The sequence below is a fragment of the Peromyscus californicus genome, unplaced genomic scaffold, assembly GCF_007827085.1.
Source record: "Peromyscus californicus insignis strain IS unplaced genomic scaffold, ASM782708v3 Scaffold_9__1_contigs__length_137607984, whole genome shotgun sequence".
NCBI lineage: Eukaryota > Metazoa > Chordata > Mammalia > Rodentia > Cricetidae > Peromyscus > Peromyscus californicus.
In genome coordinates this window covers 93,192,197-93,211,535 of record NW_026294617.1, presented here as the reverse complement: position 1 = coordinate 93,211,535, position 19,339 = coordinate 93,192,197, and the positions used below count along the sequence as shown (strand labels likewise).

The window sequence follows — 19,339 nt, the reverse complement described above, 5'->3', positions numbered from 1 at the left end:
ATGCTTTTAACTACTGAGCCGTTTCTCCAACTTCCATGCTTCTTGTAATGTGAATTTTAAGATGAGTGTGACACTCTCTTGATAGGTAATGAATTGAAAACAGAGCTCCCTTGGGGAAGTACGTCCTCTGGTTCCTTGCGCATGCGTCACATGAGCTGAAATTGAAACGGGCCGTGAGCAAAGGCGACTCACATCCACGAAGCTTCGCTTAGTTCTAAAATGAAGGCTACGGAGCACTGCTTTATGGGTGTGGGTGCAGCTCAGTGGGAGGGTATCTATTTAGTGTATCTGAAGCCTGGGTTCAGTCTCAAGCATTAGTTATAAACCTCCAAGTCTTCCCACTTATTTAGGCCATCTGTAATTTCTTCAGTATTTTGTAGTTTTCGGAGTATAAGTTTTGTAATTTGTTAAATCTATCTTTTAAAATGTTAATTTTCCTTTTGAGTACTATTGCAAATGGAAAAATTTTAATTTACTTTTGTTCTTTGTTACCATGTAGGAATGCAAATTATTTTGATACTTATTTTTTATCCTGCAAGATTACTGAGTTAATTTATTTATTTATTTATTTATTTATTTATTTATTTATTTTTTGGTTTTTCGAGACAGGGTTTCTCTGTGTAACTTTGCGCCTCTCCTGGAACTCACTTGGTAGCCCAGGCTGGCCTCGAACTCACAGAGATCCGCCTGGCTCTGCCTCCCGAGTGCTGGGATTAAAGGCGTGTGCCACCACCGCCCAAGTTAATTTATTAATTCAAATAGGAATTTGGGGTATTCTTTAAGATTTTCTATATGTAACAGCATCTGTAAATATATGTAATCTTACTTCTTCCCTTGTCTGAGGAGCTTTGATTTCATTTCCTACCTTATTGTCCTGTTTAGACTCTCCAGGACAATCGTAAGTAGAACAAATAAAAAGGGACATAATTGTCATGTTCCTGATCTTTGAGGGAAAACAGCCTTTCACTATTAACTAATGAGTCAATTAATTTCACCATTTACATATGATATCAGCTACATATTTTTGTAGCTACCATGCATAAGGTTGAAGAAATTCCTTGTATTTTAAATTTATTGTGTGTTTTATTACCAGGGATGTTATATTTTTTGCAATGTTTTTCATCTGTTGGAATTTTTTTGTCCTTTATTAGTATGATTACAATGATTGATTTTGATATAGTAAACCATCCTTGCATTTTTGAATTTAGTCACAGTTGGTCAGGGTATGTTTACTCTTGAACAGACACTGGATCTGATTGCCAGTGTCTTATTGAAGGATTTTGGATTCATTTTCACAAGAAATACTGCCTCAGAGTTTCTTTCTCATAAAGTTCATCTGACTTTAGTCTTAAGGTAACACTGGTCTTACCCTAGGGAAGTATTCTCTTCTGTTTCTTCACCAAGTGTTTGGGGAAGATCTGTATTAATTATGTTTTGAGTGCTTGAGAATTAGCTAGTGAATCAGCATTGGACGTATCATTGGAGGTGGTTGTTGCTCGAAATTTCAAACCAGCCAAGTCAATTTTCTCACCATAGGCTTCAGGTTATCAATTTGCAGAGAGCTTTGTGAGATTGGTTGCCTCTTGGTACTTGTTTTTAGATAGCTTGTTGACATACGGTTCATAATCTTTCCTTAGTATTCCTTTCAGTTCTTTCCAGTCAACAGTATCCTCTTTATTCCTGACTTTTAGTAGCAGGAATTTTCTTTGTCATTGTTTGTTTGTTTTATTTTTGACAAAGACTCCCGTGTAGCCCAGCTGCCTTCAACTGCTCCCTCAGCTTCTGAGTTCTGGGATTACAGACTCACGCCTGGTGCTTATATCTTTTCCATAGATTAGTTGATATAAAGGTTGCCAATTTCCTTGATCTTTTCAAAGAATAAACTTTTGGTTTTGATAATTTTTCCCTTTAAAAAAAAGTCTCAGTTGTCCTTAAAGATAATAGAGGCAAGCAAACTTCTTCCTTATGTTCTTTGAACATGGTGCCATATTATGTTCTGACTTGAATCATTTCCAGTAAGAATAATCTATGACTCTTGTCCTTTTCCCTTTCTCTTTGGTGTTCTGTGTGAAGTGTGAGGGTCCCCCTTCCCCTGTGTGTACTCACTATTTATCCTGGATTGTGATTGGCTGGTCCCCCTTCCCCTGTGTGTACTCACTAGTCATCCTGGATTGTGATTGGCTGGTCTCCCTTCCCACCTGTGTGTACTCACTGATTATCCTGGATTGTGATTGCCTTTCTTTCAGGAATTTTGGAAAATCCTCAACTACTTCATTTGATTCCTTTATGTGAAATTTCTGTCTGTGGAAATTCTCCATTTGTTCATGAATGTTTCATGAATGCTCTACACCATATTGTTTAACATATTAATTATTTTTGTATTTGTATTTGTGTTTTGCCTGTGTGTATGTCTGTGTGCCACATTCATGTCTGGTGGCCACAGAGGCCAGAACTGGAGTTACAGGCAGTTGTGAGCCACTGTGAGGGTGCTAAAGACTTAATCTGGTGTTTTTAACTGCTGAACCATCTTTCCAGCTCCTAATCATAACTTATTTTAAAGTTCTCTGACACTTCTAACATCTGGGCCATTTCTGGTTCTGGTTCTGTTGCTTGCTTTAGTTCTTAACAGAGAGTCTTTGATAATGCTCCTCATTTTGTCCTTTCGAGTATTTCCCCAGCAGCGTTCCTTCTGGATGGGTACTGTGGTAGGGCTTGGAAGCCGATGTGGTCAGTTGTTGGTCTAGCTATTAGTTTGGGGATTTGTTTTTGCTGGTTAATTTCACTAAATGACAGTTAAGGTTTTCTGGTGGTTTCTCCTGTCCTGTGTTTAGTGTAAAATTTAGAGTATTAAAGTACTAGAGGGTTCTTAATGATACTGGAACTTTGCTCAGCTTGCAGCAAGTGTCCTTCACCACAGCCAGATCTCTCTGGTCTTGGTAGATCCCTGTTGCCATGTCACAGGCTTGGTGAAGACATGGTGGTGAGTTCTGCCGCGGCTGTAGACTCAGGCAGTCCTGCTACCCTGAATGTCAGAGTTCGTTCCTTTGTTTCTCTCTCTCTCTCTCTCTCTCTCTCTCTCTCTCTCTCTCTCTCTCTCTCTCTCTCTATTGCTTTTTAAATAAAGAATGGAGGTTTGCTAAACTCGTGGTTCTGGAGGTTGTGAAGTCCAATATGAAAGTTCTGACATCTGGTGGCAGGACCTTCTTGTTGTATCATAGTGTGGAGAGGCATCACCAGTGTCGTAGGAAGAGTGTTCTTCACGTTCCTGCATCTCCTCCTCCTGTCCTGTCTTCTTCCACACCCAGGAGTCAAGAGCTGGGAGCAGGACAGTTGATGACAGACTTGGGGCTGAGGAGATGACTCTGAGGTTAACAGTACTTGCTCTTGCAGGGGACCTGGGTTCAGTTATCAGCATCTCTGCAGCAGCTCAGAGCTGTCTATAACTCCAGATCTAGGCATCCGACACTCTCTTCTGGCCTTTGGGCGTCAGGCACACATGTGGTACACATACATACATACATGCAGGCAGGCAGGCACTCATACACATAAAACAAATAAATCTTTTTTATTTATGAACATAATAATGATAGCAGACTTCTTTGCCTCTGGATAAGAGCCTCTCCCCCAGGGCAGTGCTTTTTCTACCCTTCTTATCTTAACAGCAGTTGACCTTCATTTGTGACCAGTGAGCAACTTCTGTCCTGCTGCAGCACATGGCTGTTTTTGTTTTGTTTTTAACCATGCTTAGCAGCACTAGGCTTTTAGTTAACAGGGTCGTTCTGTGTGTCATATTTCAATGCTAGAAGGTAGTTCCAGGTGAACCTTAGTTTTTAGGGAGAGTGCATTACTGTTTGTTTTGTATTATAATGTACCATTATATTTGTTCTTTTTCAGCCTAGGCTTGATCTCCGACTCTTTCCACATGTTTTTTGACAGTACTGCTATATTGGCCGGATTGGCAGCTTCTGTTATATCAAAGTGGAGAGATAATGATGCTTTCTCTTATGGGTAAGACTTCAAAATCTTTTCTCGAACTACAAGATACACAGAAAAATGTACAGCTCATAAGGCCATGAGCTTTTACAAGTTGAATTTACTTGTGTGGTTTGAGCACTTGAACCCCTCAGGCCTTTTAGTCCTTCTTCTTCACCTCCCTCAGGGTGACCCTTTTACTTCCTGGATTAGACGTGTCTGCTTTAAAAGTATATGGAGGAAGGAAAGAGACGGGGAAGTGATGTAATTATATTCCAATCTCAAAATAATATAAGTTTTTAAAAGTATATGGTCTGAATCTATAATGTAACTTTATTCGTATACAGAATCCTTTGTTTGGTAGATAAGCCCTTAGTTTTACCAAAAGAATTTAGGAGATATATTGTTGCTATATAAGTATTTTCTCAGCCTGCTTTTTGACAAAAAAAAAAAACCAAACATGTGAAACTGATCATATTTCTTTTCTTTCTTTCTTCCTTTCTTTTTTTTTAATTGAAGAGATACTTTGCTGTCATTTATTTAAAATTACTTCGTAACATGGTCTTATTCATCTTTTTAGCTTTGCTCTTATGCATGGTGATTTCTGTCTCCCCCTGATTTGTACACACAGCCACATACTGTGCACAGACCTTTGATGAACCAGATTAGAGGCAGAATTGGCTTCCTGCCCCTACTGACTGGGGAAGCCATGGAGTTTTCATTATTTGATTCAAGCTTATGATGTTTCCTGTTTTGAGCTCATAGACCATTTTCTAGTAGAATTCTGTTCATGTGTGAGCAGAGATGAGGACTAACACCCTTTTCCACCTCTCTTGCGCATGCTAACTCATTCCTCGTTTACCCCTGCTTTATCTTGTGCTTCCTCACACCTGCTCTTCAGCTGCACTTCCTCTTTCCTCTTGCTCATCTCCTGACTCCCCTGTCCTCCCCCGCCCTGTCTCTTGCTCACTTTTGCTTACATCCTCATAGCCTCATGCCTGTCTTCCCTGGACTCTCCCTGTTTCCCTGCCCTCTCCCCACCCCCTCTCGGCCTCTTTCCTCCACACCTTCTCATCTGTACTTGCTCTTGACCCTCCTCTTGCCTTGGCTAATTGGCACATGAGATGTGCGCAGGCAGTTCTGCTTTCACAAATGACATGTTGGAACTCTAAGACTCACTCTGTTCAGGTGAACATAATCATCTGTGATCATTTGTCTAGTTTTCCTTCTTTTCTTCATTTTAAACCAGGGCCAGTAATATACCAAACTAATCCAGCAGTTTATCAGAATGCATGAAACATATCTACTGAGCTAGAAATTAGGAACCAAAAGATGCTTAAAAAAATGTCTTGCCCTTGATCTTGAAATTCAGTGAGCTAAGATAAAGTCTTTCTGTCCAGCATTAACTATGGGACTAGAGGGGGAGATTAAAAGAAAATGACGTTTGTTTTGGATAGTAGTCCTGCTGATTTAGTAATTAAGTCCCTTTTAAGTGTGAGTTATAGAAAACTGGCTGTGTGTTACTTGAATTTAGTAAACTTTTCTCCAAAATGTACATGCTTAGACAAGTGATACATGAATTTAATTTACATATATATTTGAAATATATATATATGAAAATGGAGTGTAAAATTCATATTATGTTAGACCTACTTGATAGGATGAATTCAAACATCACTGAATAGAGGACCTGTAAAGAGTTTGTTCAGCTTGGTGTGGTCACACATGACTGTACCCCCTGAACTTGGAAATAATTTCAAGCCCTCAGAAGCTCCATAGTGAGTTTCAGGGCATCCTGAGAGGGCCTCTACGTAACCAGAAAATAAAATTTTCTATTTATTTAAGAAATGTTTTTATAACAAAAATTATGTTTAGAAGTTGATGTAAAAAGCTAGCAAAAGCATTTTTTCTTAAAGACAGACTCCTTATATCGTCTGAGTTGGCCTAGGACTATAATCCTCCTGGTCCAGCCTGTGTGTTGGGTTTGCAGGTTCATGCCACCACCTAGTGTCTGAAGGAACAGTTCTGATGCTTTGCGATGTTGATGAAGGACAAGGTGCCGTGGACACACTTTGAGTTACAGTATTTCCATGGCTTTAGGTCAAACATGCCTTGTAGAAAGGTGAGCTCTTTCCCCAGTTCTTCACCTAAGTAGGAAGCAGAAGACTTTGGAAGCCCAGAGACAAGGTATGGGCATTGAAAAGTGGTTTCATAGAATGATGTGAAGATAGAGTTAATTCTAAAAATAAATAGCTAAAAGTTTAGGCTGAATATATTAGTTTAGAAAAAGATAACAAACATAAATCTCAAGTTGTCTCTGACATAACGCAGGGATACTTTAACTTTACATGAGATCAGAGCTCCATTTTATGAAGATTTCATGCCATAAGGTACAAAGCAGAATAGGGAAGGAAAGGAAAAATAACTACAGTAAAAACTCATTTCCTAGACATTTTCTCTTCCTTTGTTTGGACCCTCCTTCTATGTCTACTTGCTTGGTGTTACCCTTTCGACAGTGGCAGCTTCAGATTCCCATTTCTGTAGCTTTCTCAGCCCACTTACTATCAGGAGGTCTTTTGCCTCTGTAAGTGTGTGTTTTATGGCATTCGCTATTAAATGTAATTCATAGCAATTAATTTCCTCATCCGTTTTACAGTATTATATGAAATGTATCCTGTAAATATGAAGACTTTACTGGCACTTAAAAATCATTTAATATGATTTACAGTCTCTGAAACATGTACATTCCTTTAGAGTTTAAGAAGTATAATTCTCTGTTTGCCTTGTTCTTCCTTAGGTATGTTAGAGCGGAAGTTCTGGCTGGCTTTGTCAATGGGCTGTTTCTGATCTTCACTGCTTTCTTTATTTTCTCAGAAGGAGTTGAGGTATAGTAGATAATCATTAGAGTCAGGAAATGATGGTTTTTAATGAAAATGTTTTAAAGATGTAATAGAGATATTTTCAACTATCATTTACTGAGGTTTGTCTTGGATTAGAGAAAATATTATGCATGTAAGAGAGGATTTATGAAATAGTAGAAAAAGTTACATATGTGTGAAGTATCTTGATGGAAAACAGTAAAATGCATGAAGTGTTGCCACGGAGAAGTAGAGGTGCAGTCTGGGTAATGAAGTCCTTTAGCAATTGTCTTAAAATATCTAGAATCTGTGAGTTTTGCTGGTGAGCATTTAATACTTGGTGTACATTTTCTAAGAGTAGAAGGAAAATGTGAAGATTAGTAAACTTACAGAGAGCAGGAGGAACAGGTTTGGAACCAAATGTCATTGCACATACTTACATTTATTTAGAAACAGAAATTGTTACTTTGTCTGCGATATGTGAATACTAGCTTCAGCTGTCTCAACTTTGGGCAGGTAGTTTTGAACACTTTTCCTTCAGAAAATGACTAAAAATGTTCACATTGCATTCTGTTGCCACCAGTTGCAATCAGGAGTTCTATCAACGCCGTCTCTTTGTATTGTGTGTTTTCTAGAGAGCACTGGCTCCTCCAGATGTGCACCATGAGAGGCTGCTGCTTGTCTCAATCCTCGGATTTGTGGTAAACCTAGTAGGAATATTTGTGTTCAATCATGGAGGTCATGGACATTCTCATGGCTCTGGTATGATGGTTAGAACTATTTGTTTCTTCATTTTTTTGACATTGATTTGGGGTGTGTGCGTGTGCGCGTGTGTGTGCATGTGTGTGTGTGCTTTGTGTGTGTGTGCACGTGTGTGTGTGCACGTGTGCGTGTGTGAGTGTGTGTGTGTATGTGTCGGTCAGAGAACAACTTGGGAGATTGGGTTCTCTCTGTCCACCGAGTTCTGGGGCTTGAGTTCAGTCTTCAGACTAGGGGGAGATATCCTTGCAAGTCCCCCCGCCTTTTTTTCTTTTTCTTTTTTGCATGCTTCTGTTGTTAAATACTTTAGAAAATTAGTAATTTTAAAGTTACGAAAGTATCATATCTAGATACTTAATAAATATCTTCCTAGACCTTCCCTTGTACTTCTCCATAGCCCTCCGTCCCAGTGCCTTTCAGAGTTGTTAGGCACGTTATCGTATCGGTATGGATCTCTCCAGACTTCTGGAGCTCATCTGCTTTATGTAATATTTACTCATATTAAAAAACAGGTATCCAAAAACCACAAGTCTAGTTACTAAAGTAAATTGTGTGTGTACCTCTAATTTACCGTATAATGCATTTTAAAGATTCTTCCATTGGTAGAAAAAAACTACCTTGCATTTTTTTTATTAATTTATGAAATCACTTTATTGTAATGAACTCACAGAAAACTCCATGGTATGAAGCCAGGCCCAGTGGTGCTTGCCTGCTACAATCCCAGCACTTGAGAGACAGAGGCAGGAGGATTAATGCTAGCTTCAGGCTTACCTGTTCTGCGTAGTGAATTCCAGGCTATCTAGGGTACATAGTGAGAGACCCTGTCTCAACCACAAAGCAAAATAAAAGCCAAAAAAGAAAAAGAAAAAAAATCAACCAAAAAACGTACCCCCAAACAAAAACACCACAAAACCCAGAGGGAACAAGAAAGCTTATCAAGCTGCCATGTTGCACAGTTCAGATCTAGAACGTTTCCGTCACTTCAGAGAGCTCTTTTAACTCAGTGTGTTAATGTATACGTAGAATTCATAAAACATAGTATATGTACGTTTTTACTAGATACACTTCTTTTCACATTGCCTTTCACAATGACTGTTATTCACATTCACTTCCAGAAATAAATGTATTCATTTTCTCCCCAGCCCACATCAACCTTTAACATTACAGATTAAAGTGGTTTTACTCACCTTTGATAAAGGCAACTTCTAATTGTTTCTTGTCTCTCGCTAGTAGTGAAGTTGAACATTCTGCTGGTGTGTTCCTAGAGTATAATTGCTTCTCTATTGTTTTTTTTTCCACTTGTTTATAAGTTACAGTATTACTTAAAGTATTGCTGCTTTCCTTTGTTTTATGTGTTGTAAATACCTTTTCCCAGTTGATGCTTGTATTTACATTTTCATATAGAGATTAATTTGTATGCAGTCTATGATGGCTGGTGTTAATTGTCACCTACACAACCTGTAGTCTTCTGGGAAGACAGTCTCACTGAAGGGTTGTGTACATTAGGTTGGCCTGTGGGCATGCCTGGCGAGGGACTGTCTCACTGTAGTTGTTAACTGATGTGGCAGCACCATTCCCGAGGCATGGGTCCTGAAATTGAGCTTAGCAGCAGGCAAGTGAGCTTGATTGTGAACGTCATATGAGTAGCTGTTTGAAGTTACGTCTTGACTGAAACCTAGAAGTGCAAACTGAAATAAACCCTTTTCTCTCCATAATTGCTTTTACTTTTTTCAGGGTATTTTGTCACAGCACCAGAAATGAAAGTACAACATAGTCTGATTTTTGTTTTACATTTTTTTATGTGTAGTTCCTTCTCTGTTTCAAGAATTTCCTACCCAGGGCATGAACACCAAATCCTCTATATTAATGCTTTCATTTTGGTTTGATGGTTTCTTGTTACCCAGTTGTTTTTCCATCTATTTATACTTTGTTCTTTGAGATATTTCCCACTTAGGAAGAGTAAGCATTTTTCCAGTCATTTTCCTAAGAAAGCTTTCAGGGATTGTCCTAGGGACAGCAGCATCTAGTTGAGATGCTTAGTAGGTTAAACCAGTAATACACAAAGCCTCTGTCCCCGGGTACTCTTGTTCTCTTCTTCCTCTTTATTATTGAACTGCATGGGTGGAACCCATCAGTATAGTTTCACACTGATTTGTGCACTCTCTCTTCAGACAGAGTTGCAAACACAACTCTGTGCCTTTGTACTTACCTTTGTACTTTATTTTTCTTTGGGTGGGTTTGAACTTCTCTTTAATGTCCTTTGATTTAACCTGAAAGCCCTTTAATATTTTGAGGGGACAGGCTTTTGTTTATCTGGATTGCCTTAATTTCTCCTTTATTTTTAAGGAAGTCTGTAGATTATAGAATTTTTTTAGTTCTGCACCCCACCACTACCATTTCGATATCCATCTGCTGCCTTTTGGCCACTAGGATTTCTTTCTTTTGTTTCACTTTTAGTATGTGCGTGCGTGCGTGCGTGCGTGCGTGCATACACCATGGCACATATATTGACAAAGTGGGTATTTGGCATGTGGAGGAGCAGCCAGCATTCTGTTTGCTTGCTGACTTGGTTGTTCCGTCCTTTCTTCTTCCACCTTTTGTTCCAGAAACATCCCCCGTGGAGCAGATTGTAGGCAAGAGATCAGGCCACATGTGTGTATACATGCTCGTGTGTATTGTGGGAGTTCAGCTAAGCTCCTGAGTCAGCTTGAGATCACATCTAGATTTGCAGGTCTCCTGGAGATCCTGCAGGATTTGCATTTTCTGGCCTTCAGAGTTTATTCTTGTGCTCCATAGTAGAACTCAGGACTGCTTGAGTACATTGGCAGTAGTTATTAGAAGCAAGTGTTTCCTGACTTGAATCTGGAGACAGGATTCTTCTAACTAGTATTATTGCAATCAGTTGTACATTCTTACACATCTTCTGTTCAAATATTGTTTGTTTTCTAGGCCATGGACACAGTCATTCCCTCTTTAATGGTGCTCTAGATCACAGCCATGGCCACGAAGATCATTGCCATAGTCATGAAGCCAAACATGGAGCTGCACACAGCCATGATCACGCGCATGGACATGGGCATGCTCATGGACACGGGCACTTCCATTCTCACGGTGAGTGCAGCCAGAGCACCTGCAGAGGGCTAGCCTTCCAAACAAACAAGATGTGTGAGGTGTCTTTTCCTGGCTGGAATGGCCTGTTGGAAGGACACGTGGCCTCTCATGAGTCTGTTTAAATGGTTTCCAGCGTTAGTTTCTGTTTGTTGTACTGTAACATGAAAGAAAGGCGGTGGATTTAATTGTTTCCTTTATTTTTCAGTGACTATAATAATAAAATACTAGTCTTTTGATGTGTGAGTGGGAAACAGTTGATGTTTAGCAAATGAAAACTATGATTGTTTTAAGTCTGACAAGACCTTTAGTATATAATGTTATGAAAATACTAGAGATTTTTCAATTTTTATTATAACTGTTTATGCTGTCTAATGTTCCATGTTCCTTTAGAAATCTTTGTTATAACATTAGATACTAAGGTATAATGTATTTATCAACGTATTTTATTTCAGATCATTTATTCACGAGTTGTGAGTATGGATTAATAGGAACTGCTTAGGTAACACAATCTGCCTACGTCTTAAATAAAGTACGCACTTAGATGTTTGCCAGCACTGGCCATATGGACAGAATACTAAAGCTTTAGATATGGAAAAAGTGAGAAGAGCCTTGAAGATTGAACATTCCAAGGCCCAATTTTTCAGTCTTCCAATTTTTAAAATACCTTATTGAAATATGATTGGCAAACAAAATGCTGTGCACATTCAATGCTTATGCCTTGATCTCAGGGACTAGTTTACCTTTGTGGAACCAGTACCTCAGTTTAAGCTATAGACATCACTAGCAAGCACTTCCTTCTACCTCTTATTATTTATTTATTCATTGTTTACACATTATTTAGATGAGAACGCAGCATAAGCTCTTCCCTCCTGACAGTTGGAAGTGTGCAGTCCAGTGTTGGCTATAACTACTCCGGTGTTGTACAGCTCTCTGGACCTTCTGCAGAGATAGCATAGCTTAGCCTTGTGCCCTTCGACAGTTCCTTCTCCGTCTCATAACCTCTTCTCTGTTTCTCTGAGTTTGCCTCCTTCAGCTTCCCGTAGAAATGGCAGCTGCTGTGTATCATTGTGTTTTACTCACGTCACCTGTCTTCTGATTTGGTCCCTGATGTCCTGAATTGCTGCTTTCTCTTTAGAAGAAGGGTGCCCTGTTCCTGCACTGGGCACATTGAGGTTGCTCCCTGTCTTGAGTGTGGCGTGGCGTGGTGCAGTGAATGGACGTACACCTGGATCTTGGGCTCTGGGATCCGGCTCCTCTGCTTGTGTGCTCATGTTGTAACCACACACTAGTTTTCGTAGCGGTTACACCAGTCACATTCCTGCTAGTAGTGCATAAAGGTTCCTTTTTCTCCACATGCTTGCCAGTACTTCTTTTTTTAATAGCTAACAATTTTCTTGAAATTTTTATTTGAATTTCCCTGCTGAGTACTGGTGTTAAGTATCTTTTTCTGTATCAATAGGCCGTTTTTCGGTCTGACAAATATTTTCCTCTAGGTTGTTTGAGCTCTTCGTCTACTTTAGGTATTAAGAATCAGTTTTTAGGTATGTTCTGCACTCTCAGGTTCCTTTTCATTCTTTTCTTGTTTGCTTCCCTTGCTGTGCAGAGGCTTTCTAGTTCTGGGTAGTAAGTAATCTCATCAGTCAGTTCGCATTACCTCTTTCAATCTATGATATGCTATGTTTTGAAACCATAACCCTGCCACATGGTGCCAAGCCTCAGCTTCATCCCATAACCCCTTGGGTCTTCATCCCTGAGTCCTTGGGTCTCCACCTTCATCAGTGGTCTTCCCTGCCCTCGCACAGTGCCAAGCCAAAGCTGCTCTCATTATCCATTCAGTCCTGTAGCTTGTATGTCACCAAAATCAGTAGTATATGGAAGACACTTACCCATGGCCAAGTTTGGCCATTAGCAGGAGATACAGCCATGGCCTGCTCTGGACCACAGCGTCTATGTGCTGGCCCTGAGGAAACCTTCCTGCAGGATTTCATCTGTGATGCTGGTCTCTTCTTAATCAAAGCTGATTCTTAAGCCCTAGCTAACCAGCATCAATTGTGCCAGTATAGCAACAGTTCCGGTTCCACAGATTCTTAATCCAAAATATCACATGAATGGTCCCAATAGTGTCTTTACTTCCCACTATAATCTCACAAGCCAGACCTCCATCCTCTGTACTTCTCTCTTAAATCCAATCTTCCAAGCTCCTGTAACTGGTTAAGCTCTGAGCACTCAGCAGCCTTCCCAGCTCAAAGATACGAACACTTTCACAGGCCTCCCTAAACACGACTAAGCTTCACTTTATATCCTACTTCGTTTTCTATTGCTGTGATAACAACCAGGACCAAAAGCAACTTGGGAAGGAGAGGGTTTATTTCACCTTACAAGTGGCAGTGCATCATGGGAAGTCAAGGCAGGAACCTGGCTACTCAGTGAATTCTTGCCACCTTAGTGACATGAGGCTCACCAGTCAGAGCCATAGAAAACTATAAAGCTCCCATCATCTCATTTCTCCTGAGTTTCTCCGTTTTACTTCCTTTCCGGAATTTCTTATTGATGGAGTATGCTCGTGTACAGTCTCACTGCTCACCTGTCCTGCGTCTTGGCAATGAGACAGGAATGTGAGCCTGGGGAGATGGCTCAGTTGGCACAGTGCCTGCCACACACACACAAAGACCTCGACTGGTCCTCAGCACCCACATGAAAGTGTGGGGGCAAGAGGTGGTGGAGTGCTCCTGAACTCTGCCCCTGGGTGGGGAGACACAGTGGATCCCCGAAGCGCATTAGCCAGCCAGCCTAGCTGAATAGATGGGCTTCAGGGTCAATGAGACACCGTGCCTCAGAGAGTAAGGGTGGCGTGCAGTGGAGGAGATCATGAATGTCACCCTCAGGCTTCACATACGTGTTCATACCCATCACATCACATCCAAAAGTTAATCCAAGTCAGTAAACAAACATGAATAGAAACTTCATTATTCTTCTGTGAACTTAGTACTTTACATTCAGAGATTGCTTTTAACCAGAATTATTGCAGTCATCAAGTACAAGCAATTAAAGTAGTTTTGTCTCAAATTTTGTTAGTTATGGACTGTCAAACGACAGCATTTAACTTGAAATACATTTCTAAAATAGAGTTCTTTCTTTCTGTTTTGTTAAGAGCCTTTATAGTGAGTCTGTACAGCTTTTCTGGTCATGATAGAGAAGGTACAAGGTGGAGAATGACTGGCCTTACTGACCATGCTCATTACTTCTGGGGTTTACAGCCTGGGGCCTACAGGCTGCATGCAACAGCTACTAATGTAGCCCAACACAAAAGAGCAAACTTAGACCTTTTTCTTTTCTCTTTTGGTGTGTAACTTGATTTTGGGTTCTGGAGTATGAATTGTACAGCTGTGAACATCCTGTGGTAGTGGGAAAAGGTTGACCATGCCTCAAGTTCTATGTAGAAGCTGACTTGCTTTTGTGCGTCACTCACATTAACCCCAGACAGCTCTTTTACGTTGTGGTGTCGTCGCTGGTGGAGTGTGGAGCATAGTGTGATCAAGGGACCAGGGTAGCCATGTTTGTGGGCCTCAGCACAGAAGCCTGTGGTAGTCAGTTGACCTCTGTCCTCTTGCCCTTCAGTGGACTGAGTTTCTTGTGTCACGCTTGATTCTTGTATAAAATCCTAGCACAGCTCTGGCACACAGGAACAACTCAGTAGATATTTACTGGGTTCCCAAATGTTTACCTATTTTTTATACTCATGTTTTTAATTGCTGGGTAAATTTTCTCCAGAGTTCCCAGTCCCAATATACAACAAGGTTTGAATATCCCTTATCCAAAGTGTCTGAGGTTTTTGGATTTGTTCTGTATTTGAGGTATTCGCAGTAGGCTGGACTAACTGAACATCTCTAGTCTAAAGTCCAAAATGTCTCCAAATCTGGAACATTTCGAATAGCAACATGATGCTCCGAACTCCACAAATTTTAGAGTATTGCAGATCTTGAATTATGGCTTCTCAATCAGGTTTGAAAGAAAAGAATAGAAATTTGATTCTCCTTGTTATGAATAGTTGATTAGAAGAAGAATTTTTTTCCTAATTTACTAGAAAAGACATTTTGTGCTTAGGTTTTAATGAAAATAATGTATTTTGGAAAATTGAGAAAACTTTAAAAATTACTCAGGTTCATTTTGTGGGAGTTCAATTAATATTTATTGTAATCATTATCCTAAGTGCTCAATATGTACTAGACATACTCTAAGAGCTTTCTATGTGTTAATTTTTATAATTTTCTCATAATTGACTGAAGGGTATAATAGCTGTTGTCCCTATTAACTGAGGCACAAACAAATCACAGTCAATATTAAGAAGCTAGAATTCTGGACCAGTGAGAGGCTCAGCATGTGAAGGGTGCTTACTGTCAGCCTGATGACCTGAATTTGGTTCTCAGAACCATCTGATGAGAGAAGAGAACAACTCCCTCACCTTGTCTCATCATTGCCACGTGTATGAGTGTGTGCACACACATAAATGTGTAAGTGCATGCACACACATAGACACAGAAATGAATCGGTCCGTGTGTGAGTGCATGCACACACATAGACACAGGAATGAATAGGTCCACATGTGTGAGTGCATGCACACACATAGACACAGGAATGAATAGGTCCACATGTGTGAGTGCTTGCACACACATAAACACAGGTATGAATAAGTCCACATGTGAGCATGCATGCACGCACATACATACATGTGTAAGTACATGCACACACATAAACACAGGAATGAGTAAGTAAAACAGCTAGGCTTTGAATGGTGGTTCGTACAGTGGGATGTGTAAGGAAATGGGCCTCCATTTCACTTAGCTCACGACCCTTGTCCGTCTCACTGAGCTTTGTATTTACTGAAATGTAACACTGTGAGGGAGCTGCGTCGTCGTCATTTTTTAAGGTTCTTAAGCCAGTGGTGCAGAAATTGGGAGCTTCTTATAGCAGTGGGTGGTCTGGGCTTCTCTCTAAGGCATCACGTCTGCTTGAATCGCCCAGTGGCTCCTCTGCAGTTCCCATGGTGACATTCCCACGCGCCTAAAAGAGGCTTGTGTCTTTCTCATCTTTATCCACAACTCACCACAGTGCAGCACCCCTACTCAAGGAGCTGAGGAAACAGTTAAGTTATAGACTCAGGAGTCAAAAGAAACAAGTTTAGAGAGCAACTAGCCAGCCAGCTTCTGCCACAGATGCCCTGCAACCAAGAGGACTTTTAACTTAGTTGGAGTTAGTTTTTATAACCATGTCACCAGACTATCCCTTTCAAAATACTGATGTCAAAAATGGCTTTTCTAGAAGTATTTCATACATGCAGACCCTTGGTGATTTGCTAGGGGCTGGATTTTTATAGTGGCTGTGCGTTTGACTGTCAGTAGGATTTCCGTGGCAGCTGCATCTTTCAGAAGAGTGCCACGGAACCAGGGAAGCTGTGGTGCCACCTCTTGCTTTTGTGTCTTTGTCGCATTGCTGCCCTGCGCTCTTCCAGTGTGCTTCACTCCTGCAGTGCTCAGGTGTGCTGTCAGCCGTCACACTTCACATTCACGAAGCTTGGCTGGTCTCCTGATGGTTCTTTTAAACAAATGCTGCCCATCTTTTCCCACTTACGTGGCTTTTGTCTCATTGCAAAACTGATTAGTCATCTCTGATGCATTTAAGTATAGAAATTATAGTACCTTTTATCTTCTCATCTTAAAGAGAATTTTAGTTCTTCAAAATTTTATTAAGAGAGTAAACACCGTCCCAACAGTAACCTATTGAACATGTCACTGATGTAAGATTTTGAAATCCTTTTCTTATTATGCTTGGCAGCCCATGTGAGTATGTCACATACGTTGTCCACTTTCTGCCTCACCCTTTCCCACAACTACGTTAGCAGTGAACCAAGGCCTTCACAGTTAGTGTTCGCCTGGTGCCGCCAATCTTCTGCAGCTCGCTCACCAGTAGGCCTGTGGCACACAGCCTTTCTCTCCGTGGAGACTCCAGGGCACAGCTGTGGTAATGACCTCGCTTTTGCCCCTGTGAACAAGGGGAAATGCTTCAGGCGGTTCCCATGATAAAAGGCAGGATTTTAGTAAAGTGACTCTGTCTTCTGTGGTACAGGTAGTGTCTGTCTGTCCTCTGTGGATAAAGTCACAGGTAGTGTCTGTCTGTCTTCTGTGGAGAAAGTCACAGGTAGTGTCTGTCTGTCTTTTTTTTTTTTTTTTTTTTTTTTTTTTGGTTTTTCGAGACAGGGTTTCTCTGTGTAGCTTTGCGCCTTTTCCTGGAACTCACTTGGTAGCCCAGGCTGGCCTCGAACTCACAGAGATCCGCCTGGCTCTGCCTCCCAAGTGCTGGGATTAAAGGCGTGCGCCACCACCGCCCAGCATGTGTCTGTCTGTCTTATGTGGAGAAAGTCACAGGTAGTGTCTGTCTGTCTTCTCACAGGTAGTGTCTGTCTGTCTTCCGTGGAGAAAGTCACAGGTAGTGTCTGTCTGTCTTCTCACAGGTAGTGTCTGTCTGTCCTCTGTGGAGAAAGTGACACAGGTAGTGTCTGTCTGTCTTCTGTGGAGAAAGTCACAGGTAGTGTCTGTCTGTCTTCTCACAGGTAGTGTCTGTCTGTCTGTCCTCTGTGGAGAAAGTGGCGCAGTCATGCAGATTCACTGAGAGCCGCTGTCTGCAGTCTGCTTACCTTGCTGTCAGCCCTGGCTTTCATTCATGGGCCTCTTCAAACTTTATTAGTGTAATCTTGGTAGGTCTTCATAATATTTGAATTTCTTGTGATTTTTATTTATAGTACAATAATTTCCAGAATATTCTATACCCTAGTTACATTTCAAAATTGCCCTCTCTAAATTCACCTCTGCTTAATTACTTGACTAAGTTTAAAAAATAATTTTGTAGGTGTAATATGACTGTCTACTCACACCTCCATCATGCACTTGAACAAACTGGACTCTGAATTGCAAACATTTGGATCAGGAATTGAAGACATGTTTTAAAATAACTTAACTTAATTCTCTACAGATGGTCCATCCTTCAAAGAAACGGCAGGACCCAGCAGACAGATTTTACAAGGTATGACAAGCAATTGTGTGTTTCTTGATTTCATGAAACTGGCTTCATTGTTTTCAGTTGTCCAGAGTTCTCTTTTAAAAAATTAGTGCATGGCAGGCATATTTTAAATGTTTTCCCTCCTTGGAAATGTACACAAACACACACTATGTTGAGTATATTAGCCATATTTTGTCACTTGGCTGTTTTCTTAGATTTAATTAAAAACCCCAACCTAGAAATTGGAAAACCCTACTAAAGGTAAGTGCTAGGCCTGGCTACCGTGGCCCTAGGTATTCTTAGGATTGACAGTTTCTCCAAAATAATGTTCAGTATGTTCTTAAGTTATAGGGAAATTGAGAGCTAAAAATGAAATCCAATGAGACCTTTGTCATATGTGAAGGCATCAATTAATGATAGCTAAACAGGAGCTTAATGTCATATCAACAGTATAAACAGCACCAGCTAGAGAAAACTAATCTGTCCGTGAACTCCGTTCCTTTCCTTTGGGGTGTGAACCAGTCTTTCTCAGTTTCCCGTGGACTATACTGTCCAGATTCCCAGCTCCTGCTTCTTGATTTTTTTTTTTTCCAGTTAACTCTACTTCAGTCTGGGTTTCTTGGTGGCTTTAGATCTAGCCTCTCCTGCTTGTGTTTTTCTCAACAGTTTCTTGGTCTAATTCTTACTTTGTGTGTTTCTCCATAGGGAAGAGTTTATTTTTAAAGGGCTTGGTTACCCTCTAGTCACCAATTTTTCTTTTACAAAATATAAGGAATTGCTTTAAAAACAGTCTTTGCACATTTTTGATGCAACTGTGTCAAGTGCTGTCATCAGCTTTGATAATAATTTATATTTAGTTATGAAAAATCATGATTGGGAGGGAATAAACTTAATATAGCCTTTTATCATCTTTGTATAAACTGTGATGAAAATGGGTTTATATTTCTGAACCGCCTGCATTTTGGGGTCTTCAGAAGGTCAGGCGGAAGCTGAAGGGCAGCTGTTACCTCCTGGTGTGGAAGCTTTCCTAGCCAGCGGCTCTGCAGACACTCATCCTGAGCACTCACTCTGAGCTAAGGCAGGTCTCAACTGCTTGCTCGGCCTCTGTTCGGCTTCTAGTGCACCAGGTTTTAGAGGTGTGTGTGAGAGCATTGGTGTGTTACAAGTCTTACATAGCTTCAATTTTATGAGTTAAACATACTTTATATATTTCTTTAGTGATTTTGTAGTTACTATAAAATAGAGTAGTTAATGATGTGTGCTAACAAAACCTACTTTCTGGCTAGGAAATTGCATGTAGGCAGGGACTTTCCAACCTCAGGAGAAGCAAGAGCAAATTATTTCCCCCCTTTTTTCATTGTTCAGAGCTATTTTTATTTCTGTTCCTACCAAAACACTGAAGAATTTAAAAGTTTAAAACTGTGTTATCATGTTTAAGAGTTTGTAATGTAGGGACTTTCAAGTGTATTGATTTATATCCATCTTTTTCATTTTTATTTTTTAAAGCCAAAAAATGGTTTTGATAGGAATATATTTTGTTCTTTGGTATTTAAAGTACCGTAGGGAAGCTTGTTATGTGTAAAATT

At 40.3% G+C, this 19,339-nt stretch overlaps 1 protein-coding gene across 2 annotated transcripts in view; it reads left to right on the top strand.

Moving 5' to 3' along the window:
• Slc30a7 (solute carrier family 30 member 7) overlaps positions 1-19,339 on the top strand; it is a 70,880-nt gene that overhangs the window by 9,232 nt on the left and 42,309 nt on the right. For both annotated transcript variants that reach the window (XM_052731121.1, XM_052731120.1), the window contains exons 3-7: positions 3,895-4,008; positions 6,770-6,857; positions 7,466-7,592; positions 10,539-10,700; positions 17,727-17,777. In XM_052731121.1, coding sequence (XP_052587081.1) covers positions 3,923-4,008; positions 6,770-6,857; positions 7,466-7,592; positions 10,539-10,700; positions 17,727-17,777 — 514 coding nt within the window. In that variant the 5' untranslated portion in view covers positions 3,895-3,922. The remainder of the gene's footprint in view (positions 1-3,894; positions 4,009-6,769; positions 6,858-7,465; positions 7,593-10,538; positions 10,701-17,726; positions 17,778-19,339) is intronic.